Source organism: Malus sylvestris, chromosome 1 (genome assembly GCF_916048215.2).
Source record: "Malus sylvestris chromosome 1, drMalSylv7.2, whole genome shotgun sequence".
Lineage (NCBI taxonomy): Eukaryota > Viridiplantae > Streptophyta > Magnoliopsida > Rosales > Rosaceae > Malus > Malus sylvestris.
In genome coordinates, this window is record NC_062260.1 from 22,320,008 (window position 1) to 22,342,472 (window position 22,465).

The following is a 22,465-nucleotide window of genomic DNA, read 5'->3' on the forward strand; positions in this document are numbered from 1 at the left end:
ATGGTGATTAGATTCAGTAAGTCACTGCCGAACCCAATGCTGCACCACAGCAGGCTGCTGCCGAGAAGAGTAATCAGGTTCTGTAAGCTCCTATCGAACCCATTGCTAAGTTTAGTAGCGTATTATCCCTTCTTTCTAGTTCCACAGTGTCGTCCAATTCATCTTCTCTGAATATACTTGAGGTAAGTACAGTAGATGATTATACAACTAATCCAAATAATATTGTAAGTACATATAAGTTATCACCAAGGAAAAATCGAGGTGTGTCTCCTGACAGGTTTTCTCCGGAAGGGAAAGTGAAGTATCTAATTGCCAGCTACGTATCCTGCAAGAACCTTGCACCTGAACATAAGGCTTTAGTAAATAACATAGAGTCCATTAAAGTTCCAACTCAAGTGGAGGAAGCTCTGAAAGATCCAAAGTGGGTGAAAGCAAAGGATGAAGAAATGATGGCTTTACAAAAAAATAAAACCTAGGAAGTAGTGAAACTACCTAACGGGAAGAAGCCGGTTGGATGTCGTTGGGTGTTTAGAATTAAATATAGGGTTGACGGATCCATAGATAGATACAAAGCAAAGTTGGTAGCGAAAAGGTATACTCAAACGTATGGTGTAGACTATCATGAGACTTTCTCTCCAGTAGCAGAGATGAATACAATACGTGTTCTTATTTCTTTAGCTGCAAACATGAATTGGCCACTAAAACAATTCGAAGTGAAGAATCATGGAAGTTTGGAGGAAGAAGTATATATGGTTTTTCCTTATGGATATGATGTAGGTAGGAAGATGGGGGTTTGTCGATTGCATAAGTCACTTTATGGACTTAAGCAGTCACCTCGTGCATGGTTTGACAGGTTCACTCAAGCCATGAAGAATAATGGATATTGTCAGAGTCATTCCGACCATACATTGTTTGTGAAACGTAAATTGAATAAAGTAATTGCTTTGATTATCTATGTAGATGACGTGATTATTACAGGGGATGATTCTGATGAAATATTAAACCTTGTGGTAGAATTCAAAATGAAGAACTTGGGAGACTTAAAATATTTTTTGGGAGTTGAAGTTGCCCGTTCATCCAGAGGTATTTTCTTATCTCAGTGTAAATATGTGTTGGATTTGTTAAAGGAAAATGGTAGACACTCCTATTGTTGAGAAACATTATCTGGGCATATATTTGGATCAAGTACCGGTTGATAAAGGCAGATATCAGAGACTTGTAGGAATACTGATTTATTTGGCTCATACTCATCCTGACATTGCCTATGCCTTAAGTGTTGTGAGTCAGTTTATGCACTCACCAAGTGCAGAACATATGGCCACGATCATGCGTATTTTAGCATATTTGAAGTCTGCACCGGGAAAAGGAATATTATATGGGAGACACGGACATATGAGAATTGAAGGTTTTACTGATGCAGATTGGGTTGGTGATGTAACTGATAGGCAATTGACATCTGGATACTTTACTTTTGTTGGAGGTAATTTAGTTACGTGGTGTAGTAAGAAACAGAAAGTGGTCTCACGATCGTCAGCTGAAACGGAGTACAGAGGTATGGGGCAAGGAATTTATGAGATTCTTTGGTTGCGTAAGCTTTTATGGGGACTTAGGTTCAAACTAAAGGATACTATGAAGTTATATTGTGATAACAAGTACGCAAGAGATATATCGGACAATCCGGTACAACATGATAAGACGAAGCATGTGGACACATACATTTTATCAAGGAAAAACTCGAAAGAAAAATTGTATCTTTTCTGTTTGTGACTTCGAATGAGCAACTTGCAAATGTCTTCACTCATGCAGTCACTCATCAAGTTGGGCATGTGTGATATATATGCATCAACTTGAGGGGGAGTGTTAGCGTAAGTCATAAATAGTAGGGTAAATTACATAGTAGCCCCTCAGGTTTGAGGTCTATTACAATCTCATACAACATCTTTACAACATTTCACTTTCATACCTCACGTTCTATTTTATTTCAAAATAATACCTCTGTTACATTTTCCATCCATTGATCCGTTAAGTGCTGACGTAGCTATCACATTTATGCCACGTGGCTGCCAAATGTGTGCCATGTGGCAACAAAAAAAAAATTAATTTTTTTTGAAAAAACCTTAATCTTCTAAATAAAAAAAAGGTTAGAAAATCCAAATCTCATCACCCCATACCTGAGCCTTTAAGGAAAGAAGAAGAAGAAGAAGAAGAACCAAGAACTTGGAACCATGATCATCTTCCATCCGTTGTGCGCATCCATCCTCCACCTCCTCCTCTACACCCATCTCCACCTCATCCGCGCACCCATCATCCCATCTTCTGCTCCCTCAACCCGAGCCCAACCTACAACCCAGAAAGAAGGAAGAAAAAAAAAACCCAGCGCACCCACCCCTTCCTTAAATCCACACTCATTGGAGAAGACGGGATCTGGGTTGCAAGGAAAGGGGGATGGGTTTTTTTTTTCTTTTCTTTTCTAGGTTGCAAGTAGTGGGTGCGGAGGATGAGGTGGATGATGGGTGCACGGTGGGTTTGGGGAAGATAGGAGGGGGAAGAAAGGGGTGGGTTGCAAGGAAGGGGGGGTCGGGGAAGATGAAGATGCGTGTTTATATATATGTATATATATATATATATTTTTTTTTTTGCCTCTCCTCTTCTTCTGGGTTGCGGGTTCAGCTTTTGTTTTTTGTTTTTTTTTTTTAATTTAGAAGATTCAGGTTAAAAAAAATTAAAAAATTATTATTTTTTGCCACTTAGCATACATTTGACAGCCACGTGGCACAAATATAACAGTTATGTCAGCACTTAACCGATGAAGATAACGCCGGTCTATCATATTAAAGCTCTATTGCCCACATTGTACTATTTAAATTTATAAAATTATTGTTATCGATCACTTAAGTTATAAGTTTGGTCCACGGATCAGAATTTGTTATTTAAGTTATTCTCCCTTAGTTATATATTTCAACTCATGGTCTCATATATACCTCTACTTTAGTCTTATAAGGCTCTCTCTCTCTCTCTCTCTCTCTCTCTCTGTTGCTCTTTTTGGTGGGCTAACTGTTGTGGATGGAACAAGTTCAGTGCTGGGGGTGGCTAAACAGCAGGAAAGAGAAGATCTTCAACTCACCATCATCGTCATCGATGAACTCATCAACACTCATGAGTGGTAGCTCATCAACATGGGAAGAGAAGGCTTTCGCTGAAGATGCGGCAGGGCATGGTCCTCTTGGTGGTTGCATATGGCCTCCAATATCTTACTCTTGCAGTTTTTGTATGAGAGAGTTCAGGTCAGCTCAAGCCCTAGGCGGTCACATGAATGTCCACAGGAGAGACAGAGCTAGACTTAAGCAATGCCTTAACCATAATACTACTGTCACTACACATGATCCTCATCATGTCCCACACCATTATCATATCCATGATGCACATGATCATCATTATGTTCCACATCAACATCATCAGCCTATAGCCTCCACAGTTCACAATCTTGACCCTAATAACATCTCGTCAATATCATATCCATTTTCTTCACCTTCTTCTTCTAGGGTTCCCTCGTCTGCAGATAATTTACTAGCTATTCAAAAGGAGAATTCAGGTACTGAAGAACCAACTTTTTTTCTCTCTCCTCCTTTTTCATCTACTACTGCTGCTACTGTAGCTCCATCTTGGTCATCAGATAATTCAAAACCCGATGACCAATTGGAAAAGGAGAATATGATCAGGGAAGATGACTCCGTATCACTTCTAGGTAATTATGATCATGGTGATCACTATAATGTCGAAACCGATTTGTCGATGGGCTTGAATATCTCGGTTGTTAGCAGAAGTAGATCACAAGGAGGGTCTTGTGGGGAAGAAGCAAGCATGAGTTGTAAGAGGCCTAAGACTACAACTAATGCAGCTATTTCTTCATCATTTCCATTTTCTCTGCAATCAGAAATAGAGGTAACTGGAGCACTTGTGGCAAGCTCCATGGAAGATTTGGATCTCGAGCTCAGGCTTGGTGACCCTCCAAAGGTGAAATGAAAGTATAGTTGGCCTGGGCAATTGGCATGCAGTTGTATTATTGGCTAGCTAATCATCTTGATCATATTAATTGTTGCAATGCTTTTTTTTTTTTTTTTTAGGAGAGAATTAGAAGAAACTGATCACTTTCAATTTCCTTTTTCCTTCATCTTTTTCCATCTCTTTCTTGGCAAACCCTTAATTAAGGATTCAAACTGTGCACATATTAATTGAATTCAAGATAAATTGATTGCACTTTATTTTCTTAATTATCTGCCTTGTCAATCAAATATTCATTTTCCAGTTCTGATCAATGGAGGGTTTTCAGCATATTAGTTTCTATATATTGCTATATATTGATGTGATGATACCATGTTATGCTTGAAACTGGAAGTTAAATGGCAGAGAGCACACTGAAAAAGGTACAGTAGAAGTTAGAATTTTATATCTCTTGATGTGGCAGGGAAGATATGATGATTAAAAAAACCTTAATCTTCCAAATTAAATAAAAAGGTTAGAAAATCCAAATCTCATCACCCTACCCCCCACCCCCATACCTGAGCCTTAAGGAAAGAAGAAGAATAAGAAGAAGAACCAGGAACTTGGAACCATGATCATCTTCCATCCGTCTTGTGCATCCATCCTCCATCTCCTCCTTTGCACCCATCTCCACCTTCTTTGCGCACCCATCTTCGCATCTTCCGCTCCCCCAACCCGAGCCCAACCTGCAACCCAGAAAGAAGGAAGAAAAAAAAAACCCAACGCACCCACCCCCGCCTTAAATCCACACTCATTGGGGAAGACGGGATCTGGGTTGCAAGGAAAGGGAGATGGGTTTTTTTTTTCTTTTCTTTTCTGGGTTGCAGGTAATGGGTGCGGAGGATGAGATGGAGGATGGGTGCACAGTGGGTTTGGGGAAGACAAGAGGGGGAAGAAAGGGGTGGGTTGCAAGGAAGGGAGAGTCAAGAAAGATGAAGATGCGTGTTTTTATATATATATATATATATTTTTTTTTTTTTTTTTTTTTTGCCTCTCCTCTTCTTCTTCTTTTGGGTTGCGGATTCAACTTTTGTTTTTGGTTATTTTTTTTTTTAATTTAGAAGATTCAAGTTTTTAAAAAAAATTAAATTTTTTTTTACCACGTGACATACATTTGGCAGCCACGTGACACAAATGTGGCAACCACGTCAGCACTTAACAGATTAATAGATGAAAAAAGTAACGGATGTATTATTTTGAAATAAAATAGAACGTGAGATATGAAAGTGAAATGTTTTAAAGATGTTGTATGAAGTTGTAATAGACCTCAAATCTGAGGAGTTATTATGTAATTTACCCTAAAGAGTAAGTAAAGATTATGTAGATATTATAGGGGTTTTCTTTTAGGAAGGTTAGAGATTGTGTCCTTTTATGTTTCCTTGTGTAATTAGGACTAGATGCATATATAATAAGGAAAACTAATGAAAATGGTTTGAAAACTTTGAGTTTTAATGATAGGGACAAAATAAAGGGTAAAGTGAATAGTATCATGATTGACTTTTTAGTGTAAAAATATAATTTTTCGTTAAATTTAACAGTACCGGGAGCTTTTCGTTAAAACTCCCTATATAATATACTCGTGAAATAATAGATGAATAATTCCTACCGTATAATTCAACTGTTTTACTTCTTGGATTTGATAGATTGACTTCATTGGTTCCGATTGTTTCTTGTTGTATTTATCCTTCTTGGCTTAAGTCAAAGAATCAAAAAGCATTCTGTTCGTATTGACCGTCGTTGTTCCACAGTGGAACAGTTACACAGTACCAGCCCAAAGGTTGGACAATTTAGAAGTACTACGATCAAACAGGACATTTGACCATTCAATAACCTATTATTTTAGGGAACTTTAACGAAAAACACATAGTACTGTTTATTTTAACAAAAAATCATATTTTTACACGAAAAAGTCAATTCTGGTACTATTCACTTTACCCTTTATTTTGTCCTTATCATTAAAACTCAAAGTTTTCAAACTTTTTTCATTAGTTTTCCTATTATTTTATCTAATCTTAGATTTATATATATACACACATACACGTGTTAATTAAATAACTCAATATTATGATCTCGTGATATTTTTTTATATTTGTAAGTGAGAACAAAAATTTTAAGTTCCAATCTTATAAATATCGAATTTGATATCAATGTATTATCGCATTTCTTAATATAAATAATTGTAAAAATATACATTCAAGGGATTAGTCTGGTAAAAAACGAAAAAAAGTTTCAAACTGTCAGCTCGAGTTTGGAACTCTCTCACAGATACATTCCACCAATTGCATGAACTACATAAAAAGGGCGTTTAGTACGTCATCGACGTGTGATAAGATAGTTTTCATGTTCATGTGTGTGTACATATATTTGACATTTGTACATATGTATTAACTAAAACAGTGCTTACTCCACCGAATACGTTAATTTATTTGGTCATTAGGGTGGCAGGTGGCCTCATGCACTGGCTTGTCAACTTTTAATTCTAGTCCCATAATAAAATATAGAATAGAAAACTCCATCTGTCGTTTGGCAATTAGCTTAACCCTGTGAATGCATGGGGCAAGGCATCCGATACTTCTGGGCAAAGTGAGAGATAAAATTTAGAAAAATTTAGAAAAATTTAGAAAAATTAATTAAAATAACTTGAAAATTTTGAATTTAACCGATAACAATAAAATAAAAAGTAAAACGAATAATATCATAATTAATTTTTTAGTGTAAAAATATGATTTTTTTCTTAAAATAAATAGTACTGAGAGCATTTCGTTAAAGTTCTTATAAAATTTTGGGTACCAAAAATATAATCACTGGTATATTTTAGGGAACTTTAACGAAAAACACCCGGTATTGTTCACTTTAATGAAAAACCATATTTTTACACTAAAAAGTCAATCCTGGTACTATTCACTTTACCTTTTATTTTGTCCTTATCATTAAAATTCAAAGTTTTCAAGCCATTTTCATTAATTTTCCTTATATTTTATGATCACGTGTTACATATAAAGTTGGATATTACATCTCACTTCTGTGATATATTAACAAAAATTATATTTATGTTACTATGTATTATTTTTGAGTAAAATAATAACTTTTTATGTGGTTGTGTAAAACTTTTTTTGCACTGAGGATATATCTTTAATATTGGAAAACCAAAAGTCCAATTTGGGATTACAAGGCTTCACTACACTAAAAATAAGTAGACTAAAAAGTCCTTGAAAAAAAAAAAACCAAAGTTGATTAAAAAATAAGAGTAACGATAGGAAGAGTAAATTTATAGACTAAGTTTTGTAAACTAAATGATATGAAAATTGACAATTAGATTATTGCTTGGATAATGTTAGGGAGACAAATTTTTAAACCAAATTTTGTAAACTAAATGATGTGTTTGTGATGATTGTATTATTACTCAAATGTTGATTAACGTGCCTATTTCCTATTGTTGACACATCATTTGGTTTACAAATTTGATCTGAATGACGCATTACTTGGTTTGTAAATTTTATCTATAAATTTAGTCTCCTAACATTATCCGAAAAATAATGTAATAAGCGTAGCATTACTAAAAAAATCGACGTGCTGAACCCCTCAATCGGACTACGACCAAAAGTGTGTGGTAATAAGGTAATATTTTTTAAAACGTCCCGCAATTCATGCATGCGACTTAATTAATTTTTTTTTTGTACATTTTACTACTTTTGTTAACTTGGTCTTTCCATATATATATATGATCATATACGTGCTACGGCTAGACATATATATGCAGCTTAACTTTAGTCATTTGCACCTAGCTGGCTGGGTTAACTGCCGCATATTTTAAAGAATATTGACAACTGATCACGCTATCAGAAGATAACTAATTTTATCAATTTTATAAGAGAATTATTATTGACACTCCAAAAATCTCATTTTACAATCCAAACTTTTTATATTTGGAAAGAAAAATACACTTGTGAGGAATGTAGAATGAGATTTTTGGAGTGTCAATAATACTTCCCTTTTATAATTATATAAGTAATCCGTAAATTGACCTTTTAAACTTTTTCTTCAAACCCAGTTCACCAAGAACAAATTTAATTAATGGATATTTTAATATTAACTTAGACAACGAAAATATATTTTGTTGATGCACAAAACCGGAGGTCTTGGGACAACGTAAATCCGACCGTAAATCTGCAAGAAAGTAAAGAACACAAAATATATCGTGGTTCACCCCAATGTTTGGGCTACATCCACACTGATATATTTCTCTTCTCTGTATGAATGTATGGATTACAAGTGTGAGGGGGAGAAAGAGAGAGTTTGAGAGAGCCTCTGTTTAGGGGATGTGAGTCCTAAGGTTTATGAGGGTGAGAAGTCCCTTTTATAGATTAAGGGCTCATCACTTATTACATATTTGCCCCTACATAATTACATTTGAGTCCTCCGAGTATTTATACGAGGTCTAAATACGGAGGTCCTAAGTATGATACAAACATATTCAAACGCTTGTCTTAATCTTCTATCAAGATTATTTGATGTAATACATAGTTCTGTATAATAAAGTAATAAATATTATTATTTATGTTCAACAAAAAATGTCATATTACATATTGACTAGCTAACTTGGCGTGATATGGAGGAAAATTACGAAGATTCTGCACAGAAGAAGAAATTGAAATGATCAAATCAAGACTGGGTCTTTCAAATGAACAAGCATCACCATGTGGAATTTATGAAAATGATACTTTCACCACCATTAAATTTATGTGCCCATAAACCTTGATCCAACATGTGACTTTGGGTTAGATGAGGAGCTACTACGAGTAGCGTTCCTCTAGGGTTGTGTTCTTTCATGTAAAACACAAAAGAAAACAAAAGGAAGACGACATGAAAATTTGAGTTGTATAGTATTGTATGCATCTTAATTAAGGGGCTTATTTGAGATTAAGAGAATTGTTATTGACACTCCAAAAAATTTTTTTTTTTACTTCAAATTTTTTATAAGTAGAAAGAAAATACACTTGTGAGGAGTACTTAACGAGATTTTTAGAATGCTAATAATAATCCAAAGATAAACTGTAATTATATACAAAACAACATATATGATGTGAAGTGATGGTAATCTCTAACTAGGTAGTAAGTTAATACATTGTTATACCATCTCCAAAGGAGATGCCAAATCTTAGGTGGAATGCCCACTAAGCACTTTTGACAACAAATATTGCTCTAACTGAACAGTCTTTTAGCTGACCTGGAATGGCAGCCAAGCCTCAGAGTATCTCCAAAGGAGATGTCAAAATGTCCAAATCAGCAATAACAGTAAAAAAAGACAGTTGCAATGTTTTCCAACCGAGAAGCCAAATATAATGTGGCATGACATGGAATAGCAGCTCTCCCCTTGCTGTCAAATTTGACAACAGCGTCAAATATTTTTTTTATTAATTTTTTTATCAGATTTGCATCTTTTAATCAGGACGAGATAGAAATAGAGGTCGTGGAGGTGTTGTACGAGATGAAGAGGCAGAAGCAAGAAATTACAGCCACCGATTCGATTAAGTTCGAATCCAGAGAAACCAATAACAAATTTACCAGCGACGCCAAATCGAGAGTTTCGTCGCCGATCTCGAACTCGCCTTGTGTGGTTCCTCAGCAGACGTTGCCCTTCCCTCAGAATTCTTGCTTCTTCATCACTTCCATGTCCGCCGCTGATGGGTATTATAAGCTCACTGAGCTCTCGGTTTTGTTCATTTCGTTCTGGGTACCCCAAATGCTCTGTTTGATTGCTGAGAGACTGAGAAAGGGGATTGAATTAGTTTTTCGGTGAGCAAACAAAGCTAGGTTCTTTGTGTTTTTATGGTGTGATGAAAATTTAGTGTCTTGGTTTGAATCTGCAGCACCTAAGAGGAAAAGACCGCGATCCATGAAGTATGAAGATGAGAACCCATCAATTTTTGCAGTTCAAAACAGTCCCATTTTATCTATGGCCAAAGTGGTGGCTGATCAACCTTCAAAGGTTGAGACCCAGAAAATAATAGTTTAATAAAATAAAAAGAAAATAAAATAGTGTAATAAAATGATATTTAATTTGGCATACTAGGTGGACAGCAAAATTTTGAAAGATGTCAAAATGCCACATAGGCTTTCAAATTCAAATTTTTTGTTTAAAATTTGACATCTCCTTCGGAGATGCTCTCAGGCGTCAATTTTGACGCTGCCTTCATTTCTACTTTATTGTTTTTTTAATTTGTGAGGCCCGTAATCCACAAGATAAAGCTTTAAAAATGATTTTATTGTTTATTTTATTTTAAAGTGGGCCATATATGATATTAAAATAATAACTAACATACCGGTTAGGTCTTTCCTCACCTCTGGTCGCATTCTCAAGTAGTTAAATTATACGGATCTGGATCCTCTCCTGAGCTAATGGAGAGGATCCTCCTGATCAAGTGTTATGAGCCGTTGGATTTTCATCTAACGGCTATAATTATTATAACTTTAAAAGGACCCACCTGTTTTTAGCCGTTGGATGAAAATCCAATGGTCCACAACAATTGGTCAGGACCCACCTGTTTTTAGCCGTTGGATGAAAATCCAACGGTCCACAACAATTGGTCAGGAGGATCCTCTCCATTAGCTCAGGAGAGGATCCAAATCCAAATTATACCGCTGTCTCTTTAATTCCTAAGGTCCTTGAGCCGACAAACATGACCCAACTACGCCCTATAGCGTTTTTCAATGTTCTCTACAAAATAGGGGCCAAAGTCATTGTGAATCGCCTAAAAGGTCTGATTGATGCTATTATTTCGACTAAACATGGGGCTTTTCTTCCAGGAAGATTGATTTCCGACAATTCCCTTATAGCCTCTGAATTGGGTCACTATCTTCATAATCTTCGACGAGGTAAACAGGGGTATTTAGCCTTGAAGCTTGATATGAGTAAGGCATACGATCGTGTGGTGTGGAGCTTTCTCAAGAGAATTATGTTGCAACTCGACCTTGACCTGCACTGGACTGTGTTAATTATGAGCTTTGTTAGTTCGGTCACTTACTCTTTTTTGGTTAATGGTGAAGTTACAGGTTATAAAGCTTCAACTCATAGTATTAGGTAGGGGGATCACCTATCCCCTTATTTATTCCTCCTTTGTGTGGAATGCCTTACTAGTTTGTTTGCTCATTATGAACGGCTTAGCTTTATTCATAGGGCTTTTATCTGCCGTGGGACGCCTAGCATTTCTCATGTTCTATTTGCCGACAATAGCTTCCTATTTATGAGAGCATCTTTTAAGGAGTGTTGGTTCTTAAAGAAAGTTTTGCATCTCTATGAGGAGGCTTTGGGACAGTGTATAAACTTTCAAAAGTTGCAATGTCGTTTTCGCCAAATATTAGCTGCGTATATTGGGGTTATGCGTGTGGATGTGTAGGATCGTTATCTTGGCTTGCCTATTGTGCTTGGGAGAAATCACTTTGAACGGTTTTCTTATATTAAGGATCATCTTTGGAAAAAAGTTGAAATGATGGAAAGAGAAATTACTGAGCGCTGCGGGCAAAGAGATTCTTATTAAGGTTGTAGGGCAGTCTTTGCCTATTTACTCGATGAACTGCTTCTTCTTTCCGAAGACCTTCTGTGAGGATCTCCAGCGCATACTTAGCCGGTTCTGGTAGGGGGATGGTGAAGATTTTCATCACATCCATTGGATGTCATGGGAAAATATGTGCCGACCCAAGGAGGAGGATGGTCTTGGCTTCAGTTCATTATATGATTTCAACCTTGTTCTCCTTGCTAAATAAGGGTGGAGGTTGATTCAAAACCCAGATTCTTTGGCGTCTCAGTTATTAAAGGCTAAGTACTTCACTTATCACTCTTTCTGGCAATCATCTCTTAGGTCATCTCTTTTTGTGTGTTGGCGGGGTATCTTTGAAGCTAGATCGATCCTTGAAAAAGGTCTCGCTGGCGGATTGGGAATGGTACCTCAGAGATGACCATTTTTCATGGCAGTTTGCGCTACTGCTTATGATTATACATGGCATTTGGCGTGCTAGAAATGCCTTGCTTTGGGAGAATAAAGTGGCGAACCCGCCCTTAGTCTCTCATATTTCAAGTTATAACTGTTGGAGTTTATTAAAGCTAGGCCCGGTCCTGTTTCACGTCCCTTGCAGGTGCTGACACGTTGGAGTCTCCTTCTAGCTGGATGAGTGAAAGTCAATGTTGATGGTTCTTTCCTTTCTGGTCGAATGTAGGCAGTGTATAAGAGGAATTTCGTGACGAAGTTGGTAGCTATGCTGGAGCTTTTGTTCGCCAAATACCTTCTGCATCATGCTCCACTATGGTAAAGTTTCTAGCAGTTCGTGAGGGAATTTGTTGGGAAGTGGAAAGGAATTTGGATCACATTATTGTGGAATGTGACTCGTTGTAGGTAGTTCAAGTTGTTGGTAGCCGATTCCAGGGGTCTTCTCCTATGGATCTTTTGGTGGATGACATTCGTGCTAGTTCGCAAACCTTTGTGGAATCTCAGGTTTGTTATGTGCGCCATTCTGCGAATGTTGCAACACATGGTATGGCCAAATTGGCTATGTCTTTTCCTATTGAGTTTTGTTGGTTTGAGGAGCCTCCGGATCCTATTGTGGAGGCCCTCGTTGATGTTGTTTGAATTCTGTTGATTCAATAAAAGCTATCGTCTCTCTTCAAAAAAAAAAAAAAAAAAACATACCGGTAGGAATATAAAGAAATTTGACATCATGCTTCAAAATGCCACATCAATCATTAATTAAGAATTTGATAGAAAAAATTGACATACCCATTAAAGATGCTCTTAATTAGGTATTTGGTGCAGCCGTACCGTTTTACCTCATAGCTTACGCTTAGCGTTAATTACTATACCATGTTACAATGATGGTAAGTTATCATGATAAACATGTATTTATATAGTAATTATGAGATAAAATTTGCTAAAAGTGGTTGACAAGTCAATCTTCTCCTAAACAATTGTCTGGATAACTTCCTATGCGCTATGAAAAGGACTAAATGATTAGGACAATTTGCACTGAAAACCATTAATTTTCAAATTAATTAACTACATATCTCATCGAACTAACAAGAGATCCAAGAAAGGGCACCAGGTGGACCATGTTAACTATATCATCGAGATATACATAATTATATATGTTATATCAATTTCTCCCTCACTTCACAGGTCTTTGTCTTGTCTGTGGAACTCTCTTTCTCCTCATGGATTGGTCTCCCTTCCCCATATTCTTCTAGTCTCCTTACGAATTGGTCTCCTTACTGCAAATGCATGGCTCTTATCCTACATATTCTTCTAGTCTCAAAATTAAATGGTTCCCATAGAGCCATCATGCTCTTCTTCTTTTTCCTTTCTTTTTCAAAGAATAATAAATCCCGATTGGTTGATGGGTATAAAGTATAAACTTGGAGTGAAATTTCATTTCTATATTAACAGTTTCATACTTTGATCAAAGAATATTTATGGCACAGATACAATGTCATGTGCAAATATCTCTATATAACATTGTGTCATTGACATGAACTGTCATGGTGTAGGAAGCTGTTATCTCAATCCAAATTAATTTGGTGCATGTCTAGCTACCTATAGGTAGGTTGCATATAGCTTAGGCATTTCATTTCGATCATTATTTGCGAATATTTCTATTGTTTTCCTCTTTATACATATCAGTTATCAATTATCGACAGTGTCTTCATGGTGTTTTCATGCATGTGGATCAAAGAAAATGCATGATAGTTGCTCCTAATTAATTGGGACCCTCTATAAATTTCCAAGATTATACTAGAAACAAGGACTGTGGTAGCAAAAGAGCTAAAAACCAAAAGAGTAGCTTCATTGCTAGAGCCAAAATAGAGGAAATTAGGAAACGCACAGCTTAAAGCTAATACCAAGACCCTTTCAGCTGACCTCTTTCTCTTACTCATATGTTCTTGAGTTCCCACCATCGTCATCTTTACAAATGAGACCAAAATGAGAGAGAGAGAGGAGATTTAAACTATGATATTCGGTGCGAAGGTAACGCCGGTCTATCATATATATTAAAGCTCTATTGCCCACATTGTACTATTTAAATTTATAAAATTATTGCTATCGATCACTTAAGTTATAAGTTTGGTTCACGGATCAGAATTTATTATTTAAGTTATTCTCCCTTAGTTATATATTTCAACTCATGGTCTCATAAATACCTCTACTTTAGTCTTATAATCTCTCTCTCTCTCTCTCTGTTGCTCTTTTTGGTGGGCTAACTGTTGTGGATGGAACAAGTTCAGTGCTGGGGGGGGCTAAACAGCAGGAAAGAGAAGATCTTCAACTCACCATCATCGTCATCGATGAACTCATCAGCATTCATGAGTGGTAGCTCATCAACATGGGAAGAGAAGGCTTTTGCTGAAGATGCGGCAGGGCATGGTCCTCTTGGTGGTTGCATATGGCCTCCAAGATCTTACTCTTGCAGTTTTTGTATGAGAGAGTTCAGGTCAGCTCAAGCCCTAGGCGGTCACATGAATGTCCACAGGAGAGACAGAGCTAAACTTAAGCAATGCCTTAACCATAATACTACCGCCACTACACATGATCCTCATCATGTCCCACACCATTATAATATCCATGATGCACATGATCAACATCATGTTCCACATCAACATCATATCCATTATACACATGACCATCATCATCATCATCAACATCATCAGCCTATAGCTTCCACAGTTCACAATATTGACCCTAATAACATCTCGTCAATATCATATCCATTTTCTTCACCTTCTTCTTCTAGGGTTCCCTCGTCTGCAGCTAATTTACTAGCTGCTCAAAAGGAGAATTCAGGTACTGAAGAACCAGCTTTTTTTTTCTCTCCTCCTTTTTCATCTACTACTGCTGCTACTGTAGCTCCATCTTGGTCATCAGATAATTCAAAACCCGATGACCAATTGGAAAAGGAGAATATGATCAGGGAAGATGACTCCGTATCACTTCTAGGTAATTATGATCATGGTGATTACTATAATGTCGAAACCGATTTGTCGATGGGCTTGAATATCTCGGTTGTTAGCAGAAGTAGATCACAAGGAGGGTCTTGTGGGGAAGAAGCAAGCATGAGTTGTAAGAGGCCTAAGACTACAACTAATGCAGCTATTTCTTCATCATTTCCATTTTCTCTGCAATCAGAAATAGAGGTAGCTGGAGCACTTGTGGCAAGCTCCATGGAAGATTTGGATCTCGAGCTCAGGCTTGGTGACCCTCCAAAGGTGAAATGAAAGTATAGTTGGCCTGGCCAATTGGCATGCAGTTGTATTATTGGCTAGCTAATCATCTTGATCATATTAATTGTTGCAATGCTTTTTTTTTTTTTTTTTTAGGAGAGAATTAGAAGAAACTGATCACTTTCAATTTCCTTTTTCCTTCATCTTTTTCCATCTCTTTCTTGGCAAACCCTTAATTAAGGATTCAAACTGTGCACATATTAATTGAATTCAAGATAAATTGATTGCACTTTATTTTCTTAACTATCTGCCTTGTCAATCAAATATTCATTTTCCAGTTCTGATCAATGGAGGGTTTTCAGCGTATTAGTTTCTGCTATATATTGATGTGACGATACCATGTTATGCTTGAAACTGGAAGTTAAATGGCAGAGAGCACACTGAAAAAGGTACAGTAGAAGTTAGAATTTTATATCTCTTGATGTGCCAGGGAAGATATGATGATTAAGTAGTGTTGCATTAGGGTTTATGAGAGGTGTGATATATATTCCATTCCACATGTTAGATAGCTAGATAGATGGAGGTCCAAAGACATAAAACTCCCATCAATTTTTTCAGATCTACTAGGTACCTGTTCAGGTTGTAAGCAGAAATTCAAACAAATACACAGTAGTTACCATTAGTTGACTGCCAGTTCTCAGACTACTTGAATCATGAGAGAGGGAGGGAGGGAGGAGGTTTCTTTGTGCTTGTTTTTATGTTTATTTCATTTGTTTCTTACCCTTCTGCCAAAGAGAGGTGGAAACTAGGGAACTTTTAACTGTATCTATGAAGTTGTAAATTGTTGAAAGGACTGACTAGTAACTGACATCAAAAGTCATTTCAGCTACAATATCCCAAAGTACTGAGAGAGTTCAGAGATCAATTAATAACACATTATAGTATAGGGGTGTGATATCACAACATCATTTTTTACTTCTCACATATCCTTCTAATTTTCGGCCGTCGGATCAAATGAATTGAAGAAGATCAACGGACAGAAATTAACAAAGGGTATGTGAGAAGTAAAAAGGGATGTGTGGATAACACATCCCATAATATATAATCAACATGAAATCAAGTCAAATCCCTTCTTAATAAATTCTAAGATTTTAAGAAGCACTTCTATGGAATATGGATCTGTTGATCTCTTGTGTAATTCTATGCTCCATCATTCTCTCTAATCCTCCAAATAGTCCACCAACCCAGGGGAATCAAATTCGATTAAATAATGTAATCCACAAATTAAGAGCAACCATTAATTAATCCGGGCACAGAGAGAAACAAATAATCCATTGTTTTTACTTTTGGAACCATTCTAGCTACATGTTGAAACCCTCAACGACCAATCAGCAACCCTAGATAGAAAAAAGAGCATAAGAATGGAAGGCAACTTTCATGACATGGTTACACTGCTATCAATGATATTGTGTCATGTGGAAGGAAAAAATTCATACATGACCAGTGGTGGATCAATGATTTGAACACTAGGGGGTTCATGTGCTAAATACAAGTTTTTTAGATAGGAACAAAAATTAGTTAATCACTTGATGGGATTGTTGTGCACATGTCAACAGATATTGGCATATGCCAAAACAATCTGATAAGTGATATAGAGAGAGAATTTGTGAGTGTTGTCAATGTAATACATTACATCAAATATTTAATAGGCACAAAATGAGCTCATACCAACCATTCGAAGGGTCCACGAAAGACTTTCACATATATATTTTCCGGACTCGCTGGTCCTAGGACCACCTTGGTCTCTATTTCCAGCCGCCCCTTACATGACACCATATATCATTGGCACAAAACGTTACAGTGACAGTGTAATTGTGCCATAAAAGTCTTCTCCTAATAAGTTCTCAAAATTAATGTCAAATTTTCAAAACCCTATATAGACGAGACCCCTATCTGGTTATAGTAGTGCAGCAACCCTAGAATATATATTACAATGGTCTCTTCCTGCAGAATACACGGAGATTCCTTCTAGGGTTTAATGTGTGTTTTTTTCCAACGTTTTCTTTATAAGGTAAAGCGATGATGAAACATCGCTTTTGACTTAATGCACTTTCAGATGATCTCTTCTCTCTGGAGGGAATTTATGTTACCCCAACAATATTTTTACCACTTTTGGGTGATGGACGTGTGAAAAATGAGAAAGACTTTTTACTTTTACATATATGTGCATGCTTTCATCACACACACATGAACATTTACATGAGCAGGAATTTGGAGGTGGGTAAAAAGGGTAAATAGATATGGAGTTTTCCTTTGGTTTGGTTGAGGAACCTGTTTCTGTGTAAGGAGGGAGGATGGAGGATGGAGGGAGGGAGGGAGGGAGGGTTTGAAAAGGTAACGATATTATTTGGGGCAGTGTCTGGTCTGGCAGTTCAAGTAGTTTCGTTGGTCTGGTTCTACTTTTTACCAGTTATCGAGGTCTGCAAATGCTATTGAGAGTGAGGTTAATTTAAGGTGCAGTTGTAGAGCCAGAAAAGCACATGGATATATGAACTCTCTCTCTCTCTCTCTCTCTCTCTCTCTCTGTTTATTTCTTTCACTAAAGAGGAAATTTTTACAAGGGAATGAGGAGATATTGTAGTACTCCTCAGCTTTAAGTGAGCTTTTGACAAATGGCTTGTGGCTTTTGGTGGGTTACTTGGTTTTGGGTGCTTTTTATGTGATTTTAATATTGTTGTATGCGATGCATATCCGTATTTGAATGATTAAACTGAGACTGTTCAACCCTAATCATGCAATACCTATCCGTCCAATATATTGGTGCAGCTTATGCACCAAAGTATTGTAGTATTTTCGCTTTTGCATTAAAAAAAAAAAAGCGTGTAAATTGAGCTTCTTTATTGGAATGCATTAGTGTTTGAACAGTTTTTTTTTAACAACAATATTATCTACTTTAAGGAGGATGAGATGGGTTTAACCTCACAATGGGCTAGCAATAATGTGGTTCAAATTCGTCTTTTGTAAGAATCAAATCTAAGCCCATTCACTTACAAGTAAAAATGAATACCACTAGACCGCAAAGCTTTGTAGCGTATTAGCTTTTGCACGTAAATTAACGAGCATGCAAAAAGGGCCTCTGTATGCCAAGGCATCCGAACCAACTGCAGTTAGTGAAGGAAAATCTTGTTTGGGCCAAGAAGCCCAAAACTTGAACTGTGTATGAGGCCCAAGTAATTCATGGTAATGGGCTGGCCAGAATAGTACTAAGATTGGAAGATAGGGGAATCAAACACCTGGCCTTCGTGTATGGGAAATATTTTTAACTACTTAAAAAAGAAAAGTGGCACAAATCGAACATTTAAATAGGGGTGGGTGCAGTTTTATTCGGTTTGTTTTTTTGCTGAAAACCAAACCCAATTTATTGTTCGGTTTGATATTTTTTTCTTTTCAACTTTTTTTCTTTTTAACTTAGAAATTGGAGAGAAAATGAAGAGAAAAAAAATCTAGAGGATCTCGGTATATTTTGGGCTTAAAGTTGAATTTATCTAACTTTTGATTGAAATTAAACTAATAATTTATTTGCAATTGAGCTTGAAAATCAAATACTTAACATAAATAAATAAAATACTAATTTATATGTGTTCAATTCTGTTCAATTTGATTTTTGAACCAACAAAACTGAAACCAAACCAATAGTTTCAGTTCAATTTGATTATATTAGCATTAATTCCCTTTTCAACTGGTTCGGTGTTTGGTTTTCCGAGCTCATCCCTAAATTTAAATGCTAAATTTTCTCGATAAATTTAATCTTCCTAACATTATTCGGTGAAATAAAAAGCTAATGGAAACATTAGTTTGGTACGTCTCTTCTGTAGTATTGGAGGCGCTGCTTGGCCTCTTTGGCAACTTGCCATAAGTTTACAGTTCACTGAAGTTTGCTTGCAAACCGCGAAAATGGCCAAGGCAGAGAGCAATTACCCAAACGCCAGATGGTCTCTCCACGGCGGGGCTGCCCTCGTCACCGGCGGAACTCGCGGAATTGGGTCTCTCTCTATTTCACGCACACTTTATCTTACAAAGTTCTTCAATTGGTCTCGTGGGTTTCTTAATATCTCAAAGAACATTAATAAAAACTGAATTTTTCGTTGAAATTAATTGTTTGGGATTTGATTTTTCGGTCCTGTTTGAATTCAGGTACGCTTTGGTGGAGGAGCTAGCTGGGTTCGGCGCGGCGGTGCACACCTGTTCTCGAAACGAAGCAGAACTCTCCAAGTGCTTAGAGCAATGGAAGGCTAAGGGCTTTTCAGTCACTGGGTCAATCTGCGATGTTTCTTTCAAAACCGAGAGAGAAAAGCTCATCGAGCAAGTCGCTTCCACTTTCAATGGCAGGCTCAACATACTTGTAAGCTTCCCTTTCACCCTGTGTCTGTGTGATTTGCTCTCTAGCTGTTTGTATAAATGCCCCAAAGAAGAAAAGAAAACTTTTTGATGTTTCAGTGGATGAGTAGAAATGGTTTGTGGTTGTGACTTCGATTCGAGTCTCGAATTAAATAGGCGTCTTTTCGTAGAATTTCTTTGAATTTTGTTATGGGATTTAGGTAAACAATGTTGGGACTAACATCAGGAAGCCAACAACTGAGTACACTTCTGAAGAATATTCATCACTCATGGCTACCAACTTAGAATCTACATACCATCTTTCCCAACTTGCACATCCTCTTTTGAAAGCATCTGGGCGAGGAAGCATTGTGTTTGTATCCTCTGTTGCCGGGCTGGCCAGTATAGCTTCCGGGTCCATTTATGGAGCAAGTAAAGGTGAGTCATTGCTCTGTTTTGGTGTCTTTCTTTGCCGCATCTTATGGATTATATTCGATTGAGAGCGAAGGAGAAAGCTAAGTCTTGTTGGTATTGTCACCAATTTTCTGTTTTCAGCTGCAATCAATCAGCTTACGAAAAATCTGGCTTGTGAGTGGGCGAAAGACAATATCAGGAGCAATGCTGTCTGCCCTTGGTACACTAGAACCTCACTTGTGGAACATGTAATTCTCCTTCCTTGCTATGGCCATTTAGGTGCTACACATATAATCCAATATTTATTTATTACAACTTTTCGTGTATGCGCTTTAAAGAAGTATTACCATTTTCATACCATGTCTGTTCACCTTGAAATGCACTGGAATCCTTAGACTTATTTTTTCACCCTATAATGCAAATTACATTGATTGTGAGTAAGTTAGTTCTATTTTCTCGGGTTATTATGTATTAGGATAGGGAGTTGTATGAGTTCCATGGTTACAAATGTAATCATATATAATGGATAATGTCCAAATATTTTCTGAAAATGTAGATACAAGAGATATCGATGTGCATGTACATGATGTTCAACTTAGAATAGTGGCAAGAGATTATCTGATAGCATGTACGAGGATTCAGTTCAGCTTATAAGACTATGAACAATATCTCAGGATGTATAAAGGTATGATTTAGTAGACCCTTCTGTGGGGCTTCAGCCCGTATCCCACTCACCCATCTCTTTCAAAACCTACCATGCTTTTCTTGCAAATGATATTTGATAAGTACTAAATTTAGTGAGACAAGTTTCTGAGGGATTTATGCAGGCATGTGCCAAAGGTTTTAAACTTCTGATGAATCGAGTCTTTTTGGTCTGACTGATGAATTTGTAGTTAATCACGGATACGCCAGGTCCCCTGGATACTACTAATTCAGAAATAGTAGTCTGCATTATACGCGTGATTACGAAGTATTCAAATCTTTAGGGTATGAATGCAAAAACCTTTGTTCATAATCATGTAAACGCCTTTAAGCAGCTTAAGTTTATGTTGAGTTCGTCATCTACTATAATATCAATCAACATCAATGACTACCAATTTCCAGTAGTATTTCTTTCGACAGCATCTTTTAATCTTCCTGTATACTCAACTTGTTTGAGAATAGTTTTTGCAGCATATCCTTAAAACTGACTCGCAATTTCTTTGTCTCACGGAGAATAACTCTTTTCCTTTTCATACGTATGCGTTTACTTTGCGAGGAATGAGTATTTTTAACACCATGGATTCTCCTCGCAATGGTTCTGTTGCATTCCTGGTAGTCTTTTATCATCATACTGAAGCATCGTCATCTTGTTTGCCTTTACCTTTTACACCTCACATTCCCAGGAATCAAGTACTGAAACCTTAATTAGTTTTGTGTCCCACCATACAAGTGAAAACGAATGATCATTTCACTGGATCAAGCTGAGGTTCTTATTCTCAAGTTTAGTACACATCCAACATTACGAATCTCTTACTGTGATATATTAGATATTGCACAATAAGAACGGGTCGGCTAATGAGTTAGGATTAGGACAGGTCCAAGATTCGATTTTCTGGAATGTAACTGAAGAAAGAGAACTTTAGTCATTGCATTGAGGTTGATTGAGTACATTTTATGCTCATGTAAGATTGGATCTGCTGTGCAATTGGAATGTTTCATGAGTTGGCTTTTGTTTCAAGTTTTCAAATTTAGGGTTGATAATTAATCTCTATTTGTCGATGTATTTAACAGAGTTTTGTGGTTTCAGTTGCTGGATAACAAGGAGTTTTTGGAAGAGATAACGGCGCGAACTCCGCTTGAGCGCGTTGCAGAGCCGGAGGAGGTGTCATCTCTGGTGGCGTTCCTTTGCCTGCCCGCCGCATCGTACATCACCGGGCAGATTATTTCTGTTGATGGAGGAATGACTGTAAACAGTTTCAACCCTACTAGGCGGCCATTTTGATCCTCTTGTCTCTCACATTCTTACCATGCTTCCTTTGGTTTTGCACATTTTTTTTATGAACGGATTTGTGCTACTCACTCGTACTGTTGCACTGGAATCCCTGGGAAAAACAATTTATAATTATGGACAAACATTGGAATAAAATTGGTGCAATTTCGAGGAAACGCTTTAAAATAATCATCATGCGCTCCTTTTTTTTCTAATTTTATTATTAACGAGCCGAATGATTATGATGAAGTGTAAATAACAAACTCTGCCAGTAAATTTGTGATTAGCAAAACCTAGACCTTTTAAAATGAAAAGATATTAATACTTTCGAAGCTGTCCATCTGTTTCTTTCAACGCGGATAAAATTTAAATATGGCCCTTCTTGCATTTGGTTTAAAACGAATCTAGCGAGTTATCTAATTCTTCAGAAGCTCTAATGAAATGCGAGCGTCCTTCAA

The 22,465-nt window shown here is 36.9% G+C and overlaps 3 protein-coding genes across 3 annotated transcripts; all 3 read left to right on the forward strand.

Moving 5' to 3' along the window:
- The first annotated feature begins 3,063 nt into the window (after nucleotides 1–3,063).
- Nucleotides 3,064–4,023, forward strand: LOC126601407 (zinc finger protein 10-like). Its single transcript, XM_050268146.1, has one exon. The coding sequence runs from the start codon at nucleotides 3,064–3,066 to the stop codon at nucleotides 4,021–4,023; it is 960 nt and encodes a 319-aa protein (XP_050124103.1).
- Nucleotides 4,024–14,296: 10,273 nt separating this feature from the next.
- Nucleotides 14,297–15,541, forward strand: LOC126601328 (zinc finger protein 10-like). The gene has a single exon (XM_050268052.1). It carries the CDS (start codon nucleotides 14,297–14,299, stop codon nucleotides 15,296–15,298), a length of 1,002 nt encoding a protein of 333 aa, XP_050124009.1. The 3' UTR covers nucleotides 15,299–15,541.
- A 3,572-nt stretch (nucleotides 15,542–19,113) lies between these two features.
- On the forward strand, nucleotides 19,114–22,183 carry LOC126630881 (tropinone reductase homolog At5g06060-like). Its single transcript, XM_050301055.1, has 5 exons — nucleotides 19,114–19,287; nucleotides 19,439–19,646; nucleotides 19,843–20,059; nucleotides 20,177–20,283; nucleotides 21,825–22,183. The coding sequence occupies exons 1-5, from the start codon at nucleotides 19,199–19,201 to the stop codon at nucleotides 22,017–22,019; spliced, it is 816 nt and encodes a 271-aa protein (XP_050157012.1). The 5' UTR covers nucleotides 19,114–19,198; the 3' UTR covers nucleotides 22,020–22,183.
- The last annotated feature ends 282 nt before the right edge of the window (nucleotides 22,184–22,465 follow it).